This window comes from Lupinus angustifolius, chromosome LG05 (assembly GCF_001865875.1).
Source record: "Lupinus angustifolius cultivar Tanjil chromosome LG05, LupAngTanjil_v1.0, whole genome shotgun sequence".
NCBI lineage: Eukaryota > Viridiplantae > Streptophyta > Magnoliopsida > Fabales > Fabaceae > Lupinus > Lupinus angustifolius.
In genome coordinates, this window is record NC_032013.1 from 21,375,600 (window position 1) to 21,397,507 (window position 21,908).

The 21,908-nt window shown below is 35.6% G+C and overlaps 3 protein-coding genes across 3 annotated transcripts; 2 read left to right on the plus strand and 1 right to left on the minus strand.

The window, feature by feature from the left end:
• LOC109348075 (ribokinase) lies at nucleotides 1,658-5,744 on the plus strand. Its single transcript, XM_019588287.1, has 5 exons — nucleotides 1,658-2,154; nucleotides 2,605-2,880; nucleotides 4,276-4,461; nucleotides 5,192-5,387; nucleotides 5,488-5,744. Exons 1-5 carry the CDS (start codon nucleotides 1,795-1,797, stop codon nucleotides 5,577-5,579), a joined length of 1,110 nt encoding a protein of 369 aa, XP_019443832.1. The 5' UTR covers nucleotides 1,658-1,794; the 3' UTR covers nucleotides 5,580-5,744.
• Nucleotides 6,938-10,379, minus strand: LOC109348077 (protein SRG1-like). The gene is made up of 4 exons (XM_019588290.1): nucleotides 10,000-10,379; nucleotides 9,208-9,455; nucleotides 8,270-8,594; nucleotides 6,938-7,367 (listed from the first exon to the last, which is right to left on the minus strand). Exons 1-4 carry the CDS (start codon nucleotides 10,255-10,257, stop codon nucleotides 7,113-7,115), a joined length of 1,086 nt encoding a protein of 361 aa, XP_019443835.1. The 5' UTR covers nucleotides 10,258-10,379; the 3' UTR covers nucleotides 6,938-7,112.
• Nucleotides 11,116-12,117, plus strand: LOC109347068. The gene is made up of 2 exons (XM_019586801.1): nucleotides 11,116-11,311; nucleotides 11,393-12,117. The coding sequence occupies exons 1-2, from the start codon at nucleotides 11,116-11,118 to the stop codon at nucleotides 12,115-12,117; spliced, it is 921 nt and encodes a 306-aa protein (XP_019442346.1).

The window sequence follows — 21,908 nt, forward strand, 5'->3', positions numbered from 1 at the left end:
TCATTGGCTACAAAAAAGGTTACATTATAACCACTCATTTTACTTGGCCACAAGAAGGTTTCACCATAAACACTTCTTTTACCACATCATTCTTTTTTTCTTTTAAGCTAATATTTAATAATATTTATATGGTTGAAACTGACATACCTCATTTTGGAAATTATATGTTGCAGTAGAAGTGCCTCATGTGTCTAGGGATAACATGATCTGTTTATTCATTATTAACTTCAATATGGAAAATGTTTGCTCTGAAACGAACATTGTAGTCTCAAGTATAAAATGCTTTCCCCACAAATGTCTTATTCTACTAACATAAGATTTTAGAAAGATCAAAAAGTTAACTGTTCAATTTTTTACAACGAAACTTGTTGGGATGAGCAGTCACATATTATGAAAGAAATTAGTTCATTATTTAAAAGATAATATGTCCTTAGTAGTATGAAAAAAATGTAAAATGTGCACAATAAATATGCCAAAATTGTAATAATGTTGCTGAAATTGAATTGTATTGCTGCTATAAAGTTAGAAGTGGCTTGAATATGAAACACACGACTGAATATTAAAAATTTGAAACCCAGCGATAATACATTGAAAATTAAAAATCTATTTATGGCAAATGATTGTAGATTTGTAGTTGATGGTGACAGAACTTGGCAAATGTAGGAACTATTTTACGATTTGTTGAATTTGAAAAGCATAATCAACGATTATACAGTGAGGAATATTCTTGCTTCTGCTAGGCTTTTTTAGCTCTATTTATTCTGTCATGTGTGGCAGAATAGATTATGAAGGTTTGCTATAAAATAGTCAAAAATACAATTTTATACATTTATACTTCAACTTTTTCACATTTTGATAGGGAGAGAAGTGATGTAACATGTATTTAAATGATATCTAAGATAATAAAGTAGACTGTTACAATTTACTTTTGAATAGAGTCCATCAATTTATACATCATTTAACTCATCTATTTCTATATATTATAAAACTTCTTTAGCACACCAACTCAAACTTGAAATACCAAATATCTCCTCATTAAGTTACTCAATTCATTTCTATACATTATAATTTATAATCTAAAGCATATTATAAAAAATTACAAATTGCACAAATATTAAATAATTTATAATATAAAATATATTACAATGTTACTAAGTCATTCACAATATATAAACTTTATTTTTCGCAATTTTTAAAATTAAATATATATTTATATATTTTATAATAATCAATATACATAATTAATAATAAGGTTCATGTTACTGGAATTTATTAAAAAATAATAATAAAATATATAATTATAAAATAATATATAAATATTTAGTTAAAAAATGAATTTATAAATATATAGCTACTTATATATAGGGGATATTTTGCTACCAACTTCTCCTAAGCAGTAAAAAGTAACACTTGTCCATAATCAATGTCACATATCTTTGTTATCTTATTATCTTTTACTGTGTATGGTGTAAAAAGATTTTTTAGAAGGATCAATTTCCTAACATAAGGAATAATGATTTGTTGTTGTAAAATATGTATCTAATCATCAAATTATATATTAAACTAGTGATAATTAAGAAAAAATAAAATAAAATTATAATTGTTATAAGTGTTTTGATTGGTTTTAGAGATAATATGAGACAGAATTCGGAAAACAGATCATTTTCCTTATTTGAGAGTTCTTTTCTCAAGTCCAACAGAGTAACCTTTCCGAAGCAACCACTCCATTAGAGGAGCCCTTGACCGTGAAGAACTGTGTGTGTGGGATCCGAAAACAAAAACAAAACAAAAACGATGAGCGGAATAACACATATTTCATTACCAACCCATTATCAATTCCTAACACATAAATCAAACACCTTCATCACCACAAACCCAATTCAATTCCTTCCATTCCCCAATACCACAACAACAAATCAAAACCTCTCACTCCTTTGTTTCTCTGCAAACCCATCATCATCATCATCATCATCATCATCACCACTCGTAGTTGTGGGGTCAGCAAATGCAGACATATATGTTGAGATCGATAGGCTTCCGAAAGAAGGAGAAACTATTTCAGCTAAAACAGGACAAACCCTTGCTGGTGGCAAAGGTGCTAATCAGGCTACTTGTGGTGCCAAGCTCTCTTACCCCACTTATTTTGTGGGCCAGGTTCATCCTATTTTTTATATTTCACCCGCATTTTAAGCTGTCAGTACATCATCCATCGGTTTTACTCTTAAATAAAAGTACTGTACATTGATAGTATCTAAGGACTGCGTCTAAATAATGTATTGATATTAAACTCGGAATCTCGGCTAATGTCATTGCTACTGTGTGTCCTATCATGATATAGTTAATTGTGATGTTGACATGCTATCAGTTTGACTGTAGATGAAAACTAAAACCAAAATGTGTGAACATTTAAGTATTGAGATTGATCAACTAAAATTTAGTGACTAAAGACAAAATCAAGTGAATTTTCAGTTGCGAAAAACATGATTAAGTGATTTTATTTTTATCTAGCAGTAATAGTGATTTTGACTTTAGGAATAGTTTTGGAAAGTTGTATATCTATGTATATATTTGATCCCTTTTAATGTTTTGTGTTGGTCACTGCAGGTTGGGGAAGATGCGCATGGGAAACTCATCAAGGACGCTTTGCAAAATGGTGGGGTGTGCCTTGATCACTTGAATACAATTGGGTCTGCTCCTACTGGTCATGCTGTAGTGATGCTCCAATCTGATGGGCAGAACTCAATCATCATTGTCGGCGGTGCCAACATGAGTTGCTGGCCTGACACATTGCCGGACGGGGATTTGGAGGTTGTGAGGAATGCTGGGATTGTTTTGTTGCAGAGGGAGATTCCTGATTCTGTTAACATTCAAGTGGCAAAGGTTGGACCTTTTTTTTTACTAATTTCTTAAGTGATAAATTTGTTTCTTGTTTTTATATTATCATGATTATTGCATTAACATGTTGGAACTTATAATTTGATAGCAATGTGTGTGAGTTTGAACTATTCAAAGCTGACATTATGGTGAACCTCAGCTCAAGATGTCTGGCCCTGATATTACTGAGTTTTAAGTCACGGTTGCCGTTGCATTGTGACTGTTGTGGGCTTGTGCAGGCCAATTGTGACCAATGTGGATCTCAATCATGGCCTGATGCAGTTGCAGCAGCGGGCCTCATCTGAGATATCGTGGCAGCATCATGTAATGTGATCCACAACCTATATATAAAATTTTCAGATGAGCACTTTGAAAGCATATAAGGAAAATGCTGGAAAAGTGGTGATGATCAAGTGGTTTTTTATTTACCCTTGCTCAATGCAATATAATGCTTACTTCTAATTCATCATTTATGTGTGTAATTTGCTTTTGAGTATGTCAATGACATGTTTGAACTTCTAATAACTTGTGTTTCTTTTAAGTTGCCTTTTGGTACAAGGCAAAGATGGATTCCTTTCCGCATTGTTATTTTATAAGAGTTATGCTACTAGAAATATAAACAAGTGGTCAGGTACTCTGTTAGTAATTTCATCTTTTTTCATTGATAAAAAATGAGTTAGGTGTTGCCTCCTTGTGCAATATGTGAAAAATTATTCTGGCATTTGTTTCTAGGGTAAATTATTCTGGCATTTGTTTCCAGGGTAAACCATGTGTAACCATTTGAAGCAGGACTGGATGTGGCGCACTCAATTTCCAATACCCAATCCCCCTTACTTCGTAGGCCTAGATCCCTTTATAAAATATCCTACACCTGATCTTTCATAGTCTTCTCAATCCTTCGAGCAATCCTAACTGGGACTTTAAAAAGATCGAAAAACCAAAGACAAACAGGCTTGAATAACCGTATTTTTGACCCCCTAATGAGAAACGAAAATTGGAGCCTTTCCAATGTTGTTTTTTAGAAATGTTTTTAATAATTTGAATCATAGGTTCCCAAAAACCCCTTGATAAGTAAATGACCATTTCAGAACTGTCCTAGATCTAGATTATTTATTAATCGGTGACAGTGTTGACAATAAACGTGAGGTATCGCGCATCAGATTATTTATTATTTCATGAAAGTGTAGCGGAGAGGCTCATGCTATTACCTTTTACTTCGGATATTGTTGCCATAGGTATTTTGATCCTGTGATACGTCTATTTTTCGATCCATAATATTCTTAACCAGTGATTTTTACCAAGCTTACCCCTTTCTTGTTTTCTTCGTCTATTCCAGTTCCTAGTTCGATTTTGATTAAACGTGACTTTGTTCCATTATGTATTATGCTGTTATAATTACAGGCTGCAAGGAGTGCTGGTGTCCCAGTGATAATGGATGCCGGGGGCATGGATGCGGCAATTCCACAAGAATTACTGAATTTTGTTGATATTCTAAGCCCTAATGAAACTGAACTTGGTAACCTTACAGGAATGCCAACTGAAAGTTTTGAAGAGATTACACAGGCAGCAGCCAAATGCCATAAATTGGTGAGTTATGTAGTACCATAGGGATCATCAGTGAATGCTTTTGCATTATTCAACATGTATATGTTTGGATAGAGGGGGAGGATTGGGATTGAAGCAGTTAAAGCCGTGTTCCATTGTTTGGGAGTTGTTTCATTTATGGAATGGAATGTAACTTTCCACTCTAAACTTTCAAAATTCTTTCCCCTCCAATTTGGGGTGGAGCCAGTGGAAAGGAATGGAATGGGAAACTTTTCGCTTTCCTTTCTTTCCCCTCCGAAGTCCCAAACATAGCCTAAGGATATCTTTAGAAATGCACATAATCTTCAACCATAATATTTGAAATGCTTATAACTTTAGCAATTTCTGTTATTAATAATCCTTCACAGTGTAGCATGACTAGAGGTAGAGGGTGAGCTTCGGCGCAATTTTCCGAAATAAGTTTTAAACTTGGTCCTTTTTGTGGAGAGAAATGGAGCTTTTAATATTTATGGCCTTCATCATTTTCCCTTTGAATTAATGTGGGCTTGCACAGATTTCTTTGCACATTTTTATATCATAGCATGAAAGGAAATTTTATTTGTTTCTCCTTTCCTCAAAGCCTATCAAATGCACCATAAGGAAAAGGGAGGAAAGAAAAAAAAATGTAACTAATGACCAACATGCATTTTTCACCATGTCATTATAATATATATAAGTCTTAGTGATTCTCTGATCTGCATCATTGACCTTCTTTATGTTTCTGAACTTTCAGGGAGTTAAGCAAGTTCTTGTGAAACTTGGGTCCAAAGGATCTGCCCTTTTCATAGAAGGAGAAGAACCGATTCAGCAACCTATCATACCTGCTAAAACAGTCATTGATACAACTGGAGCAGGTGATACTTTTACAGCTGCTTTTGCTGTGGCCTTAGTAGAGGGCAATTCCAAAAAAGAAGCCCTCAAATTTGCTGGTATGTTTGGAAGAATGCACTTCCCTTTTCTTTCCGGAATTTTCGATCCGGAAAAATGTCCTTAACTAATCAACTATTCTGTGCCAATTTTATGCAACAGCTGCTGCAGCTTCTCTTTGTGTTCAAGTGAAGGGGGCCAGTCCCAGCATGCCTGATAGGAAATCAGTTCTGGATCTTCTTAATTATCATTGAGGATACTTGCAAGAGGCTAAAGGTCATTTTTTACTGAAACCCTTTCATTTTCACTTTCTTTATGGGATTTTCCAATTTTTCTTGCTTACTTTGTATAATCAATTTTCAAGTGTTCCTGGCTACAATAAATGGTTTATGTCATGCCATTTCCTGCATGTTTCTCAATCACCTAATTATTGTTAAATTTCTTTAGATGCTCATCTGCTACACTATTCCATTTATTAAAATGTTAATTTAGGCTAATGTTCCCCGTTTGTGCTCTTATTTTTTAGAAAGACTTGCCCCAAAGTACATAACCAATTCCACATTTTTCAAAACTCAGCTCTTTATTTTCTTGGATAAATATGGTTCATGAACCAAATAAATTGAATTTAAGCTAAAAACTAAACTTGTTACATAAACATGTCAAACTTAAATTAAATACAATTCAATTTGTTAGGTTTGTGAGTTTGATCGATTATATATAATATATACATAAACATATATCAGTGCAACATAATGCATGATGATGCTTCCATCTATTGAGATCGTAGTCTTACTCTTTATTTATATATATATATATATGAACCACCAATATCTTTATTATTTCACTACTTAAATTATTCACTCTAACCATAATTACCTTATCTTATTACAAATCCCCATACACTCTAACCTCTTTATCACAAAGTTATACTTTTTATGAATGATAGGTTTATAAGTGACATATATTACTTTCTTATGTTGTATAAGGATATATCATTATTCATAATTTTAGTTTTATATTCCTGTTTTTTTTTGTTTTTCTTTAGACCCCTTTGTTGTACCAAAAAGAAAGAAGTTATTTTTAGATAATTGAATACACATTTAACTAATCTATTTAGTGAAACAAATTATCTTTACAAAAATATTACCACGTCCAAAGAAAAGTGGTGATACATAAAAAATAAATAATTTTACTATTTAAAGAATCATTTTTAACATCTTCAACTAATTATTTGAATTATTTAGATGTTGGCTGAATATGTTATCATAGTTTATGTACGACTAAGTATTTAGATGTTGGCTGAATATGTTATCATAGTTTATGATTTACCTTTTTATCCAAAAGTATCATAATTAAAATTTACAATCAAGAAAGTACCAATTTTACAATTCATTTTTATTTAAAAATATTTGTATACTTCATAATTGCATATTTGTAAAAGTACAATAAGAAGGCAATTAAAATTTAGGGAAGGTTTTTTCACCCAAAAAAAATAAGAGCAACATTTCAATAAGCTAAAAATCTCATGAGATATTATTTTTGTTGTTTAAGAAATTAATTAGCTTCGAGGTGCACGATTGTATTTTCCAACACTTGTCGCTTCTAATTATGAGATTTTATGAAATACATTCTTATATTGTAACATACATAAGTTGCCTTAATTATTCTTTAAGGATTACAAAACTCCATCCTTAATTATTCCTTAAGGATTACAAAACTCCATCCTTAATTATTCCTTATGGATTACAAAGCTTCATTCACTCTATATATCATGAATGAGTAAGAAACTAATGATGATGCTCTATTCTCATGGCATCTATGTATGACTTTCCATCAAGCTTACGAGCAAATAAGCCCTTCAAGTAGTCCTTTAAATAGATTCTTTTGAAAAGTGGTGGTGATTTTTCAGTGATCAAGCTTGGTGCAGGACCTACAACTCCATCATATCTTGGGTTATAGAATGTTGCAAATGAAAGCCTTTCTTTTTCAGAGTTCACTATGGCTCGATGCTCAATACTTCGATATGTCCCATTACTTATAATCTTCCATGCAAACACATGCAAACAAATCATATTGCATACTTTCATTGTTGTGCTAATTATACCACATTAATGGAGTTAGAATTTTATAAAGAATGTAATATTTATGTACCGACAATTAAAGATTTGTATACAGTCAGTGGATTATCTACCATTCATTTGTATTACTTTTATTTAATAGTCAATGATAATGAAAAATAAATAATGGATAATAGAGTGACAGTGTAAAAAATCTGACATTGTAGATGTATACATCTTTTACTCTTCTATAAATACATAAGTTTAAAACATATGTATGGCAAAGTCACATATAAAATTAAATATACTGTTTTATAACATATTTAAACAAATTATGCTAATATAAATTTTTTATTGTATTATGGATTTAGTATTAGTTAAGTTAATAAATCTTATAAATTATACTTTATTAAATTAAACAAGTACAAGTTTTTCCACAAATATATACATAAGGAGGGGATCTACTTACTCACATTTTAGCCATTTATTCTAGAAAAATCTAATGGTTAAATCTACTCATTAGTTTAAACCTTTGGATATTCCCATAATGAATAATGGCTAGATGTGAAGTTGGTTTTCTTCACTTACTCTTGAAGTAAGTATATCTCCTCCCATATATATACAATATTGAAAAATAAATTATCCATCAACTATATATATTGAGCATGCAGTTGATTATTTAAAACAAAAACATTATTAAAAAATCAATGAATTTATTTATTCAGCATAATGTTAATAATGCTCATGGATTTTCAAGTGAATTTAAAATTTATGCACTGTTATTATAAAAAAAATTATATTGTCAGCATATTATCTACCATTAATTTGTATTATTTTGGTTTTGAGAATTAATGATTGTTATGCTTATATGGATAGAAATATATTACCTCAAGCATGTCTCCAATGTTGAGAATGAAGGCATTAGGAAGGGGTTTAACAGGAACCCACATTCCATCTTTCCTTATTTGAAGCCCTTCAACTTCATTTAGTTGTAGCAAGATAGTTATACCCACTGGATCAGAATGGGGTGTGATGCCAATAACCTTTTCTGGTTGAGGATTTGGTGGGTAATAATTCATTCTCATTGATTGTAACCCATCTTCAAATATTTCTCTCATTTCCATTTCTTCCATCTTTAGAGCTTTTCCCATATGGTCAACAATAATCATGGCTAGATTTTTCATTTCCTTTGAGTAGAGCTCTAGAGTGTCTCTGCATGACATAGAGAAGTTAATACTTAATAGCCATGCAAAGTGTTTGAGATATTCATATGTTTGAGAAACACAAAAACATAATCAAAATAAAAGAGAATGTAAAATGTCACTAGGACATGAACTAATTCACTAATTCATTTCGAGATGTTTGATTATCATTTCTAATAAGTGTTCTTATAGACATCAAATAATTGACATTTTGGTCATTTTAAAGATCTATTGAAGTGTTACATTATTAGATCAACATTTTGTTACTGACATTGTTAATTATTTTAGTTTATGAGATTAAGAAAAAGCTATTTTATTATCTAATTTTAAGCATCAATAGTCAATTTAATTATGTTAGACCCATTCACAATCCATAACCATCATGACTCCCATTGTTTTTCACATATAATAAGTTTATTGACTAATATTCAACGTGATATTTTACATTTGAATAAATAGAATGAATTCTTTTGAGAATTTTGTTTTTTTTTTCGGGTAACTAAATCAATAAATAATGTTAGAAGGGAGAGAAAAATTTATATTTTTATAATTTTAAGAATCAAATTGATGAATGATATTAAAGTTAAAGATAAAATTGATACTTCATTGATTCAAGAGAGAACCTGAAAGGAAGTGGGAGGAGTGGAAATAAGTGGGGAGTTCTCATATGTATTGGAAGTGTGGTGATGTAGAAAATGTCACACCAATCAAGTTTCTGGTCTTCACTGATAACAAATGCTTGTCCAAATCCCTCAACATGTTCTGGAGTTTGCCAAAACTTTCTCTTTTCTAACATTGGAAGGTTGAAGAAATCTTGAGTCTCCAACTTTACTTTCTCTACCAAAGAAGAACTAACTCCATGGTTCACCAGCTACAACAAATAGGATCAAAATTATAAATAGAATCTATATACTTATATAAAAAAAATAGGATTAAAAATAGAATCTTTATACACATATCAAAAAAGTAGAATCTATATAATAAAAAAATAAAAGGAATATAGAACTAAATAATAATTAAAGAAAAATATTTATTTGGTATAACTAAGGGTATCTTATGGATAAGGAAACTAATTTCTTTTAGAATTTATGGATGTTCCTCCCAACAAATGTCCAAATATTTGTTTATTTGGTCTATTTGCAGATCTAGTGTTATTTTACAAGATCTGGTCAAGAAAAATGTTGTGATGATGATTTGTTATCAATATTAAGATAGATCAATATATTTTTATGTGAGTAATATAATTTTATAGCTAGATCTCTATCCTAGGTCAATCATATTATCGCATGACTAACATATTTTTTTTTTAAAATGATAACATTTTGATTAGTTCGGGATAGTAAATGAGACACCATTTTGATTAGAACATGTGTTATATAATCATAAAAAAAAGGATATAGTTTGAAAAATGTTACATGGAAGAATCCCCAATCTTTTGAAGCAAGGTGAAGCTTATCCAATTCAGAAGACCCAAATTCTATAGAAAGCAATCTTTGCAAATCAATAACTGGAATCTGAAGGGTATGATCAGGTTCAGTGATGACCAAGTTATGATGATGTTGAGGTTGAATGTATCTTGGTGGAAGATTAGACATCATAGTATTATGTTTTGCTAACTCTTGAACAGATGGTACTACAAGAGAAGTTCCATAAGGGTTCTTAATCCCTTCCATGACTCAAAACTCTCTTACTTTTCCTAGAGTCCTATCTTTTAATTCCTCTCCCACACCTAATTAAGTTGCTAATCACAATGATTGTACCCTATAAGTTAATTCTGCCTCATATAGCTTTTAGATAGGAACCCAAGTAGGCAATTGAACAATTAATAATAATATGTTTTACTATAACAAAACATCATTAGTATGAGGAAAAGCTCAGATCCCCTTCTCCATTTACTTTCATTAAAATGATGTCTACTAAGAAATGAATGTAATATTTATATTTTCTTAGTATAAAATTTATATAAAATCAATATATTATCTATTATTTATTTGTGTTATTTATATTAAAAAGTTAATGATAATCAAATATGAATGATAAAAATACAATAACAGTATAAAAATATACTATATTATCACTAAATACATTTTTTCTTATAAAAAATGAAAGCATTGCATTTGCCCTGTTTTATGTTAGAAAAAATGATTGACTACTTGGTCCAATCTGTTATTAAAGCTTGTTGTAATTCAGTTTAGTTAGTTAAAAGTAGTTAATAAGAACTTTCGATATAGTAAGTTTAGTTAGTTGATTAATGCTATAAAAGGAAGTTCTGTTTGTAAATGAAAGTATGCTTAATGCGAGTTCATTCAATTTCACTCACCTCTCATCTTATCTCTTCTATACTCATCCTTCTCTTATCCTCATAAACCAATTAACACCTCTTCTATGCAACTCATTTTCTCTTCGTGCTCTGGTTCTTCTTTTCTTTCTTCTGGTTTGCAAGTAAAGCCAACAGTGGTATCAAGAGCTTTGTTTGAGTAATTCTTTCGATTCTAGGATCTGTGTGAAAGGGGAAGCTCACTCGTTCATTCATGGCTATAAACAGTGGATTCACAATGACACTTCCCACTTTGGACAACAAGAACTATGATAGATGGCACATACAGATGAAGGTCATGTTTGGTTATCAAGAAGTACTTGACATAATCCAAGACGGATATCAATCAGTAGATGAGGATGCAACCGAGGCTCAAAGGCTTGTCCATAGAGATTGCAAGAAAAGAGATTGTAAAGCTTTGTTCATGATTCATCAATGTGTGGATGAATCGAATTTTGAGAAGATTTCCAATGCAAAAACAACAAAAGAAGCTTGGGACAGCCTTGAGAAATGTTATGCTGGTGCAGAGAAGGTAAAGAAGGTGAAGCTTCAAACCTTGAGGAGAGAATATGAATTGCTACAAAAGAGGGATGGTGACACAATTGCAGAATACTTCACCAAAATCAGATCACTTACAAATCTGATGAAGGGATGTGGTGAAGTAATGAGGGATCAATTGGTGGTTGAAAAGGTGTTGAGGACCTTAAACCCCAAATTTGATCATGTGGTTGTTGCCATAGAGGAGTCTAAGGATCTTGAGGTGTTCAAGATTGAAGAATTGCAAAGCACTTTAGAGGCACATGAACAAAGGATCAAAGAAAGAAACTTAGAGAGAAACTCTGAGCAAGCTCTCCAAGCTCAAGCAAGCAGAAGGCCATTTAATCAAGGAAACCTCACAAAGAGATTCAAGAACAAATGGAAACCTGAAAAAGGAAGAAGCTATGAAGGAACAAGGCAAGACTCAAACTCATTCTCTGGAAACAGAGGTGGTGGACAAGATCAGATGTCAAAGAGAAACAAGAAGAAGTTTGACAAGAAGAAAATTCAATGCTTTAATTGCAAGAATTTTGGTCACTTTGCATCTGAATGTAGGTTCAAGGTTGCTCATGGCAGTGGTCTAGAAATTGAAGCCAGATTGGCTCAAGAGGAGGAGCCTGAGGAGGAACAGGTCCCACTAATGGTCACATCAGAACAAGAAGTCAAGGAGGATTGCTAGTATCTTGACACAGAGTGCTCTAATCACATGTCAGGCAACAAAGAGTGGTTTGAGATACTTGATGAAAATGCCAAGAGTAGAGTGAAGTTTGCTGATCATAGCTCCATCAATGCTGGGGGAGTTGGAGATATTTCAATCAAAAGAAAGGATGGGAAGAGTGCAAGCATAAAAAATGTCCTATATGTGCCCAAGATGAAAAGCAACCTACTTAGTCTTGGCCAATTACTTGAGAAAGGGTATGAGATGACCATGGCAGACAAGATGCTAAATGTGTATGACTGTGACAAGAATCTCATCTTGAGAGTTCCACTATCCAAAAACAGAACCTTCAAGATTGGGATTCAAGTCAACAATCATAAATGCCTACTAGCTAAGACAACACATGACAATTGGATTTGGCATCGGAGGTATGGCCATCTAAATTTCAAGAGTCTTGAACTTCTAAGCAGGAAAGGAATTGTCACTGGACTACCATCAATTAGTAGTCCAAGCACAGTGTGTGATGTTTGTATGTCAAGAAACCTGAGCAGGAGCAGCTTTGTGTCTCATATACCAACTAAATCAACAAAGCCACTGGAGTTGATCTATTCAAATGTATGTGGACCTTTTGAAGAACAATCTTTGGGAAACAACATGTACTTTGTGACCTTCACAGATGACCTTACAAGGAAGACCTGGGCTTATCTGATCAAGAGGAAGAGTGAAGTATTCTCAACCTTTGTAAACTTTAAGGCCCAAGTAGAAAGACAGAGTGGACAGAAGTTGATGACTCTGAGAACTGATGGAGGAGGAGAGTACCTATCAACTGAGATGAAAGATTATTGTGCCAAAGAAGGGTTGATTCATGAAGTAATTGCTCTATACACCCCACAACATAATGGCACTGCAGAGAGGAAGAACAGGACCATTCTCAACATGACAAGGAGCATGCTTAGAACAAAGTCTATGCCAAAAAGATTTTGGGGTGAAGCTGTCTCTACAGCAGTGTACATCATGAACAGAAGTCCTACAAAAAGGCTAAGGGAAGTTACTCCTGAAGAGGCCTAGTCAGGCTCAAAGCCAAGGGTGGATCACCTCAGAGTGTTTGGCTCACTCTGCTATGCTCATGTACCTGAATCTCAAAGAAAGAAACTGGATGACAGAAGCAAGAAACTTGTATTGCTTGACTATCACACTATAGGTGCATACAGAGTCTATGATCCACTGAGTCATAGGATAATGTTGAGTAGAGATGTGAAGATTGATGAAACTTAAGGCTGTAATTGGAATGACACAAACAATGACTCATCAAAACACACAACAATGCAGTTTGATGAAGGCCTAACAGACTTGGAGCTATTACATTCCAATCAACCACTTGTTGAAGAAATGCCAAATCAGCAAAGACCACAAAGAGTTCGAAAACTACCATCAAGATTAAGTGACTATGAAGTCTTTCCAGACTCAGAAATCACCATTGAAGGGGAACTAGTTCACATGGCTCTCCTGGCTGAAATGGAACCAGTAAGCACAGAAGAAGCATTCAAACAGAACCACTGGCTTGAGGCTATGCAAGAAGAACTCATGTCCATTGAGAAGAATAGAACTTGGGAGTTCACTCAACTTCCAAAAGGAAAGAAGACCATTGATGTAAGGTGGGCTTACAAAGTAAAGATAAATCCAAAGGGTGAGGTGACCAAATACAAGGCCAGGCTTATGGCAAAGGGCTTCCTTCAAAAATAAGGCCTAGACTATGATGAGGTCTTTGCCCCTGTTGCAAGGATGGAAACCATAAGGTTGGTGGTGTCATTATCAAGCTATAAAGGGTGGTGCATACAAGAGATGGATGTAAAGTCAACATTTCTGAATGGGCCATTAGAAGAAGAGGTGTATGTTGCACAACCCCCTGGTTTTGAAGTAGCAGGAAGTGAAGGATTGGTGTACAAATTGCATAAGGCCCTGTATGGTCTTAAGCAGGCACCAAGAGCCTGGAACAAGAGGATTGATGGCTTCCTATTGAAGCTTGGCTTCAACAAATGCACAACTGAGTATGGTGTCTACTTAAGAGGTGCAGAGTTAAACCAAATGGTAATTGTGTGCCTATATGTTGATGATCTCCTAGTAACAGGCAGTGATGTGAGAGAGATCAACTCCTTCAAGCAAGCTATGAAGAGTGAGTTTGATATGAGTGTTCTAGGAAATCTATCCTACTTCCTAGGGATAGAATTCACTAGAGCTAAGGAAGGCATAATCATACATGTTTTGAAGAGGTTCAACATGTCTCATTGCAACTCTGTGTCAACACCTGTTGAAGCAGGAAAACTCGTGTATCTAGATGACTCAGTTGTTGATAAAACCATGTATAGGCAAATGGTTGGGTGTCTAAGGTATATCTGCAACACAAGGCCTGGCATTATGTATGTTGTAGGCTTGATTAGCATATCTATGGAGGCACCAACTAGAGGGCATCTCCTAGTAGCCAAAAGACTGCTTAGATACATCAAAGGCACTATAGATTTTGGTTTGCTACTACCAAAACACTTCAGCAATCTCAGCTATGACATAATTGGCTTCAGTGATGCGGATTGGTGTGGAGACAAGCTTGACAGAAAAAGCACAACATGATTTCTGTTTATGCTTGGCAATTCACCAATTTCATGGTGCTCAAAGAAACAAGATGTGGTTTCTCTCTCCTCGTGTGAAGCAGAGTATATAGCAGCGTGTATGGCAGCTTGTCAAAGCCTATGGTTAGACACATTGCTAGTAGAACTGAAGCTTAAGGAAGAAGGGAATGAATCTGTTTTGATGGTGGACAACAAGTCAGCCATAAATCTTGCCAAGAATCCAGTAGCTCATGGTCGTAGTAAGCACATTGAGACGAGATTTCACTTCCTAAGAGATCAAGTTAGCAAGGGAAAGCTGAAGATGGTATTCTGCAGAAGTGAAGAACAACTTGCAGATATCTTTACCAAGCCATTAAAGAAAGAACGGTTTGAGAAATTGAGGTTGAAGATTGGCATTATAAGATTGAATGTTTAACTGAATTAAGTAGGAGTGTTGTTAAAGCTTGTTGTAATTCAGTTTAGTTAGTTAAAAGTAGTTAATAGGAACTTTCTAGATATAGTAAGTTTAGTTAGTTGATTGATGCTATAAAAGGAATTTCTGTTTGTAAATGAAAGTATGCTTAATGCAATAGAGTTCATTCAATTTCACTCACCTCTCATCTTATCTCTTCTATACTCATCCTTCTCTTATCCTCATAAACCAATTAACACCTCTTCTCTGCAACTCATTTTCTCTTCGTGCTCTGGTTCTTCTTTTCTTTCTTCTGGTTTGCAAGTGAAGCCAACACAATCAAGACCCAATGAAGTTGTCAACTTCTTGCTTAAATCCATCGAATTAAGTGAGTACATAGTTCATACTAGTTTTGATGTATAATCAATGAGATAAGTAACTCTCAAATACCTCGTTCTTGATTGGACTGGTCAATCGAAGTTGAATTTAATAATATTTCATAAGTGAATGTTTCATAAAAAATGTATTAATTATGTAAAATCGTTAGATTTATATAAAGAATGTAATATATACAATGTCAATGTAAATATTTATATACAAACAATATATCATCTACTATTCATCTGTATTTTTAAGAGTTAATAATGATTAAAATGAATGATAAATTATAAACTAATAATATATAAAACTTTTATATTATTAATACATATATCTTCTTATCTTATATAAAAGTATTACACACTAATTATAAATAATATACTAAATATTTAAAAACTTGCATAGACTAGTAGTGTATAATTTTACTACTATCATTCATCATTTATTAATTAAATATCATTAGATCCTATACCACATGATAACTAATCTAGGGACATAGATATCAGACTGTCATAAAATTGCATATTTAGCATATTATTATATAAAAATATAGTAATTTTTTTATTAGTTATATTATATATTATAAACTATTATATAAAGTCAAAACATGTATATCAATAAGACGTTAGTCTAATGGTGTAAGATCTCGCTATATCCCAAAATGGTTAAAATGTCAAATGTTCGATTTCTGAGAGCAAAACTTGTTGGAAGGGGCAATCACACATCCAAAAGAAATTGATTCCTTACCAAAAAATGAGAGGATACCGTTAGTAGTAAAAACACAAAATATGTCTAATTTTTAAATTCAAATTTTGACCTCTATACTTCTAAAGCCAAAATTTTTGGAAAAAATGAGATATATGTAATTAAAAAAAATCATTACAATAAGAATCCAATATAATTCAATACAATAACAAATTCTCAAATACCTAATTTCATGCAAAAACTAATTTGGTCTATACACAAAGGAATAATAAAAATAGTTAAATGCAATACATACGAGTGTAACATCAGACTGTTATATAATATTAAAATTAAAGTTACAAGTAAAATAATACTAATATATATTTGTAACCCTTTCTTCTCCTTCTCTCATCATTTTCTCTTAATTTATGCAACACCCCGATTCTTTTTTATGGCTCTAGATGAAAAACATTACACTTTTAAAGAGATTTTAAAATTTATCATATTAAATATTATTGTCTTGTAAATTTTTTTTGTAAGAATTTTAAACATGCAAAGAATGTATATCAAATCTCAAACAATTTGAATACAATTGACGAACATAGAAATGACTCTCAATCAGTAATAATAAAATAAAAATACAACACATAACAAAATCCAAAAGCAATAAACCAAAATTGGAGATTTCAGGAGATGAATTCTGGTAATAATAATAATAATTAAAATAAACAATTTTTTATTTATATATCATGTCCCATATCCTTTTTCCTTTTCTTTATTATTACACAGACAAACAAAAACCAGCTAGCTGGCAAAATAGAAAAGATGTAAATGATCAAGTGCTAAGGAGAAATCCACTTTCTAATAATAATGTCTCCCACTCCTTTGTCTCCTCACATAAACTTTCTTTCAGGGGCCGGAAAATAAAACAAAAATATATCTAGGTATCCATAGTATATATGAATTTCATAGGTTATCATTAAATTATCTACTACTTACCTTTAATTATAATTGCATTTTTCAAAAAATTAATACAAATAAATAGTAAATGATATACTGATTGTATATAAATATTTAAATATGTGATATATATATATATATAATATTACACTAAAAAATAAAAATTCTCTTGTCCAAATTCCAATCAATCAAATACTGATTTGTTCTAGGGGTGAGTACGACCCAACCCAACACGTAGACTATCTCAATATAATGACTTAAGGATAGGTCTAACCCGTCAAATAAATAAAAAAGGACAGACCCGATTAAAAGGGTCAGACCCATCGTAAAAAAAGGATGGACTTGGGTCCATGTCCGGGTCAATCGACTTGTCCCTATAGTTATATCAAGAATAGTTGAATAAGTACATATCAATACTCATTATGTTTACCCTAGATAACTCAAATATTTACAAGCCCACAAAACATATTCATACCACTTATCATATGATCCTTATTCCTTACTCTTTTTTCATTGTTTAATTCTCCTGGATAGTGAAGAATTATTGGGACGAGAATGAAGGACACTGTGACGCTTAAGAGTTAGTTATTTTTCTCTTCTCCATTATTTGTTTTTCCTCTTTGAAGTTGCTTTTGTTTATGCTATTGTCTCTGAATGCCAATGCCCAATAACCTTCAACTCGTCTTCTTCATCTTTAAGTTTTCATGTGTTTTTTATCATTTATTAGAACATTTTAGCTTATGTTGACACTTGAAAGTTTAAATTGTTCTGAAACTTTCAATGTCTTCTATAATTTTCAGTCACGTGATTGTGATAATTTTTAGTTTGAATGATACAATTTATAGTTTATAGTTTGTATACTGATGTACGTGGGATACAAACTTTAGTTGAGTTTATATAAATATTGTGATAATTTTGATTGGACATGCTTAAAGATTTGAGAAAAAAATCTACGTTTATCATTTTGTTCTTTTCCAACCCGAACTCGTTCATACCTTGATCCGTCTTATTTTAGACTCGTCACTTACGCGTCCTATCCTAATTGTGGACGGGTTCGGGGTTAAAAATTGATCCAATCAATAATTAGGGACGGGTGAGGGACATACTTAACCCATCCCAACCTGTCCCATGCTCTCTCCTACTCCTGTGTATATCTAACTTTTTTATGAAGTATGAAATTATATGCTACTTGTTCCTACCCGGTGATCCAAAGACCCACATGCTTGGTCGCCGAGGTAGGTCTCGTGTGTTTGGCCCACCAGAGTTGACATTGGAAACATTCCATGGCACGCCATCTGTACCTCACCAACCCACCTGCCAACACGGCAGGCAGACTACAGAACGGCTACCAAACCAACCACAGGCTAAAAGACAAGAGCAGCGCAGAGTACGGTCCTGGCAGACCGCCTGACACGGAAAAAGCAACCCCCGACAATACCCTTGGTCGGCTACGTGCTACACTACCTGCCAAAGGCCCAAAGTCAGCTCTCCCCCTACAAATAGAAGTCTCTACCAACAGGAAGTATCTTAATGTCTCTACTCTCTAACATTACTCACTATTACTATCTTCCTTCATATCCTCATATTCTCATACACTTATTACCAAGTTCATTTACTGACTTGATCGTCGGAGAACCTTTTCAGGTACCTCCATCGGCGGGTCCAGCTCTTCTACATCATCTTGCCACATTGACGTCCTTCCTCCTCTCCATCCTCAGCAATCAATCAACTACTGTTCCGTACCTTTGTGTTCTAGGAAAGAACATTGGTGCCGTCTGTGGGGACTCACACCATGGTGACTACCAGAAACCGAGCTCTATCTACCAGCCAAGTTGACCCTGCCCCAAGTACCCTCCCTCCACCAAGACAATCATCCCATCAGGCCAGCCGAAGCCACCATACCACTCCAGAACAACAACCAACCACCCAACACCTCCTCCAGATGCTGGAACGCCAGGAGCGGCTCATCCAGCAACAGGCCGACGTAATACAAGAACTCCGCCAATCCAAAATAAACCCCGGTGACCTCTCGGAGCGCCCTATTCATGAAAGTAACCGTGAAGAGTCAGTGAGCGAGTCCCGCCTACTATCCTAACCAACCCTGCACCACTCCTACGGTGCTAGACATCCCTTTACACCCACCATCATGGCCTACCCATTACCCTCACACTTTACCCGCCCCACAAACATGGACCAGTACGATGGTACGGCGGACCCTAGGATCACCTTGACTCTTTCGAGGCTTCCATGTTGTTTCACGGGGCGACCGACCCGATCATGTGCAGAGCCTTCCCCTGACTCTAAAAAAGGCGGCTCTCCAATGGTTCACTCGCCTGGCTCCAAACAACATCAACACATGGGAAACCCTAGCTTTAGCCTTCAACACAAGATTCACGGCAAGCAAAGAGCAACCCAGGTCGTCATACACGCTGTCTGGCATTCGCCAAGTACCTAATGAATCTATCCGGGCATATCTAGATCGGTTTAATACCGAGGCCATGAAGGTGCGAACTCTAAGCCCTGAGGCCGCAGTGCATGTCCTCGTTATGGGACTTCAAGAAGGTCTCTTCCACACGGAGTTAGCCAAGTACACTGATCTTACAATGGAAGACCTCCGTTCCAAAGCCCAACAATTCATCAATCTGGAAGAAACCCACCATATCCACACCCATATCGAGCCCCAAATACATCACCCCTCACGGGAAACCAAACGGCCAAGACTGCACGACCACCCCCACGACCTACCCTCACTAACTAAGAAGGCCAAATACTCTACCTATACCCCTCTGAACGCCAGCCGCTCAAGGATCCTACAGGAGGTCCTCTCCGCCCACCTCGTCCAACTTCCCCACCCACACCCTACCAAGCCAGGCCCACAAGACCGATCCAAATACTGTGACTATCACAGTATGTTTGGCCATCTAACCAATGATTGCGCACAACTCCGTGATACCATCGAAGATCTCATTCAGGCTTGTCATTTACAGCGGTTCATCGCGGGTTTGGAGCAACGTCGGCGATCACCACAACATCGTCGACCCGAGCCTTCAAGAAGGCGGTCCCCTCTGCAATTTCAACAACGACGCCCTACCCCATGGCCTCAAGTGGATAGACATCGAACAGACAACCGAAGGCCAAGGAGCCCAGTTGACATCAATACTATTTCGGGAGGCTTTGCCGCTGGGAGGACCTCCAAGGCTGCCCAGAAGAAATATGTGCGGGAGGTAATGCACGTCGCCTCCAGGAGCTCCCAGCAGAAACAGAACAATCGATCAGGTCCCCCTATTACATTCGACGACCGCGACTATGAAGGTGTCATCTGAGGGCACGATGACCCTCTCGTCATCACCGCCAAGCTCAATAATAAGAATGTTAGCCGCCTATTCATTGATCAGGGTAGCTCAGCTGACATTATCTTCCAAGATTTGTTCGAAAAGATGGAACTCCATGACTGTGATCTCCTGCCATATGATGTGCAGTTGGTCGGATTTTCCGGCTAGGGAATCACCCCCAAGGGTTACGTGGAGATTTGGCTCACAATCGGCAACCACCCTATGAGTAGGACGGTCCAGACAAAGTTCTTGGTCGTCCAGTGCGATTCAGCGTACAACACCATTATCGGCCGACCAACTTTAAACAGGCTTGAAACGGTCGTCTCTACGCCCCATCTCTGCATGAAGTTCCTCTCAATCAGCCTCCAAGTTTGCGCAGTGAAAGAGGATCAGCACTCGGCACGCAGTTGCTACCAGATGAGTCTTCGCCCCCACTTCAGCAAACAGCCCGCCCCCCCCCCCCTCCAAAAGACCTTGGGGCGTGCATATGGTAGAACTGGACGTCCGAGCGGACGAATGAGACTTTCGACCACAATCAGAGGGAGAAAAAACAACTCTGCAGTTGGGCCAATCCCCCGGACAGGTAGTGTATCTTGGCAGTACCCTTCCACCGAGTCAAAGGTCGAGGCTGGAGGCATCTTTGAAAGCGGACTGGGACCTCTTTGCCTGGTCAGCATCAGACATGCCTAGTATAGATCCTTCCTTTGTCTGCCACTGGCTAACGACAAAACAAGGCGCTAAGCCGGTGGCACAAAGAAGGCGTAAAATGGGGACTGACAGGACCAAATAGGTGGCCGTGAAGGTTGCCGATTTGCTAGAGGCGGGCTTCATCCGCGAAATCACCTACACCATGTGGTTGGCGAATGTTGTGTTGGTAAAGAAGCAATCTGGGAAGTGGCGGATGTGCGTGGACTACACGGATCTCAATAAGGTATGTCCCAAAGACCCTTATCCTCTCCCCAATATTGACTATTTGGTGGATAATTCTTCAGGCTATCAGTGTACCTGTCCTTCATGGACGCATATTCCGGGTACAATCAGATTCCGATGTACCCTCCCGACCAGGAGAAAACAGCGTTCATCACTGATCAGGCCGCCTACTACTACACCGTCATGCCTTTTGGGTTGAAAAATGCTGGGGCGACTTATCAAAGAATGATGAGCAAGGTGTTTGCCGGCCAGACTAGAGAACACATGGAAGTTTACATGGATGATATGATCGCCAAAAGCCTCCCCGGCGAAGATCATGTGTCCATTCTGGAAAATATTTTTCAAAACTCCGCAAGTACAACATGAGGCTCAATCTAGAAAAATGTACCTTCGGAGTAGAGGCTGGCAAGTTCCTCGGTTTTCTTCTGACTAGTCGAGGGATTGAGGCAAATCAGTCCAAATGCTAGACGATCATCCACATGAGGAGCCCCCGCACAGTCAAAGAGGTTCAAC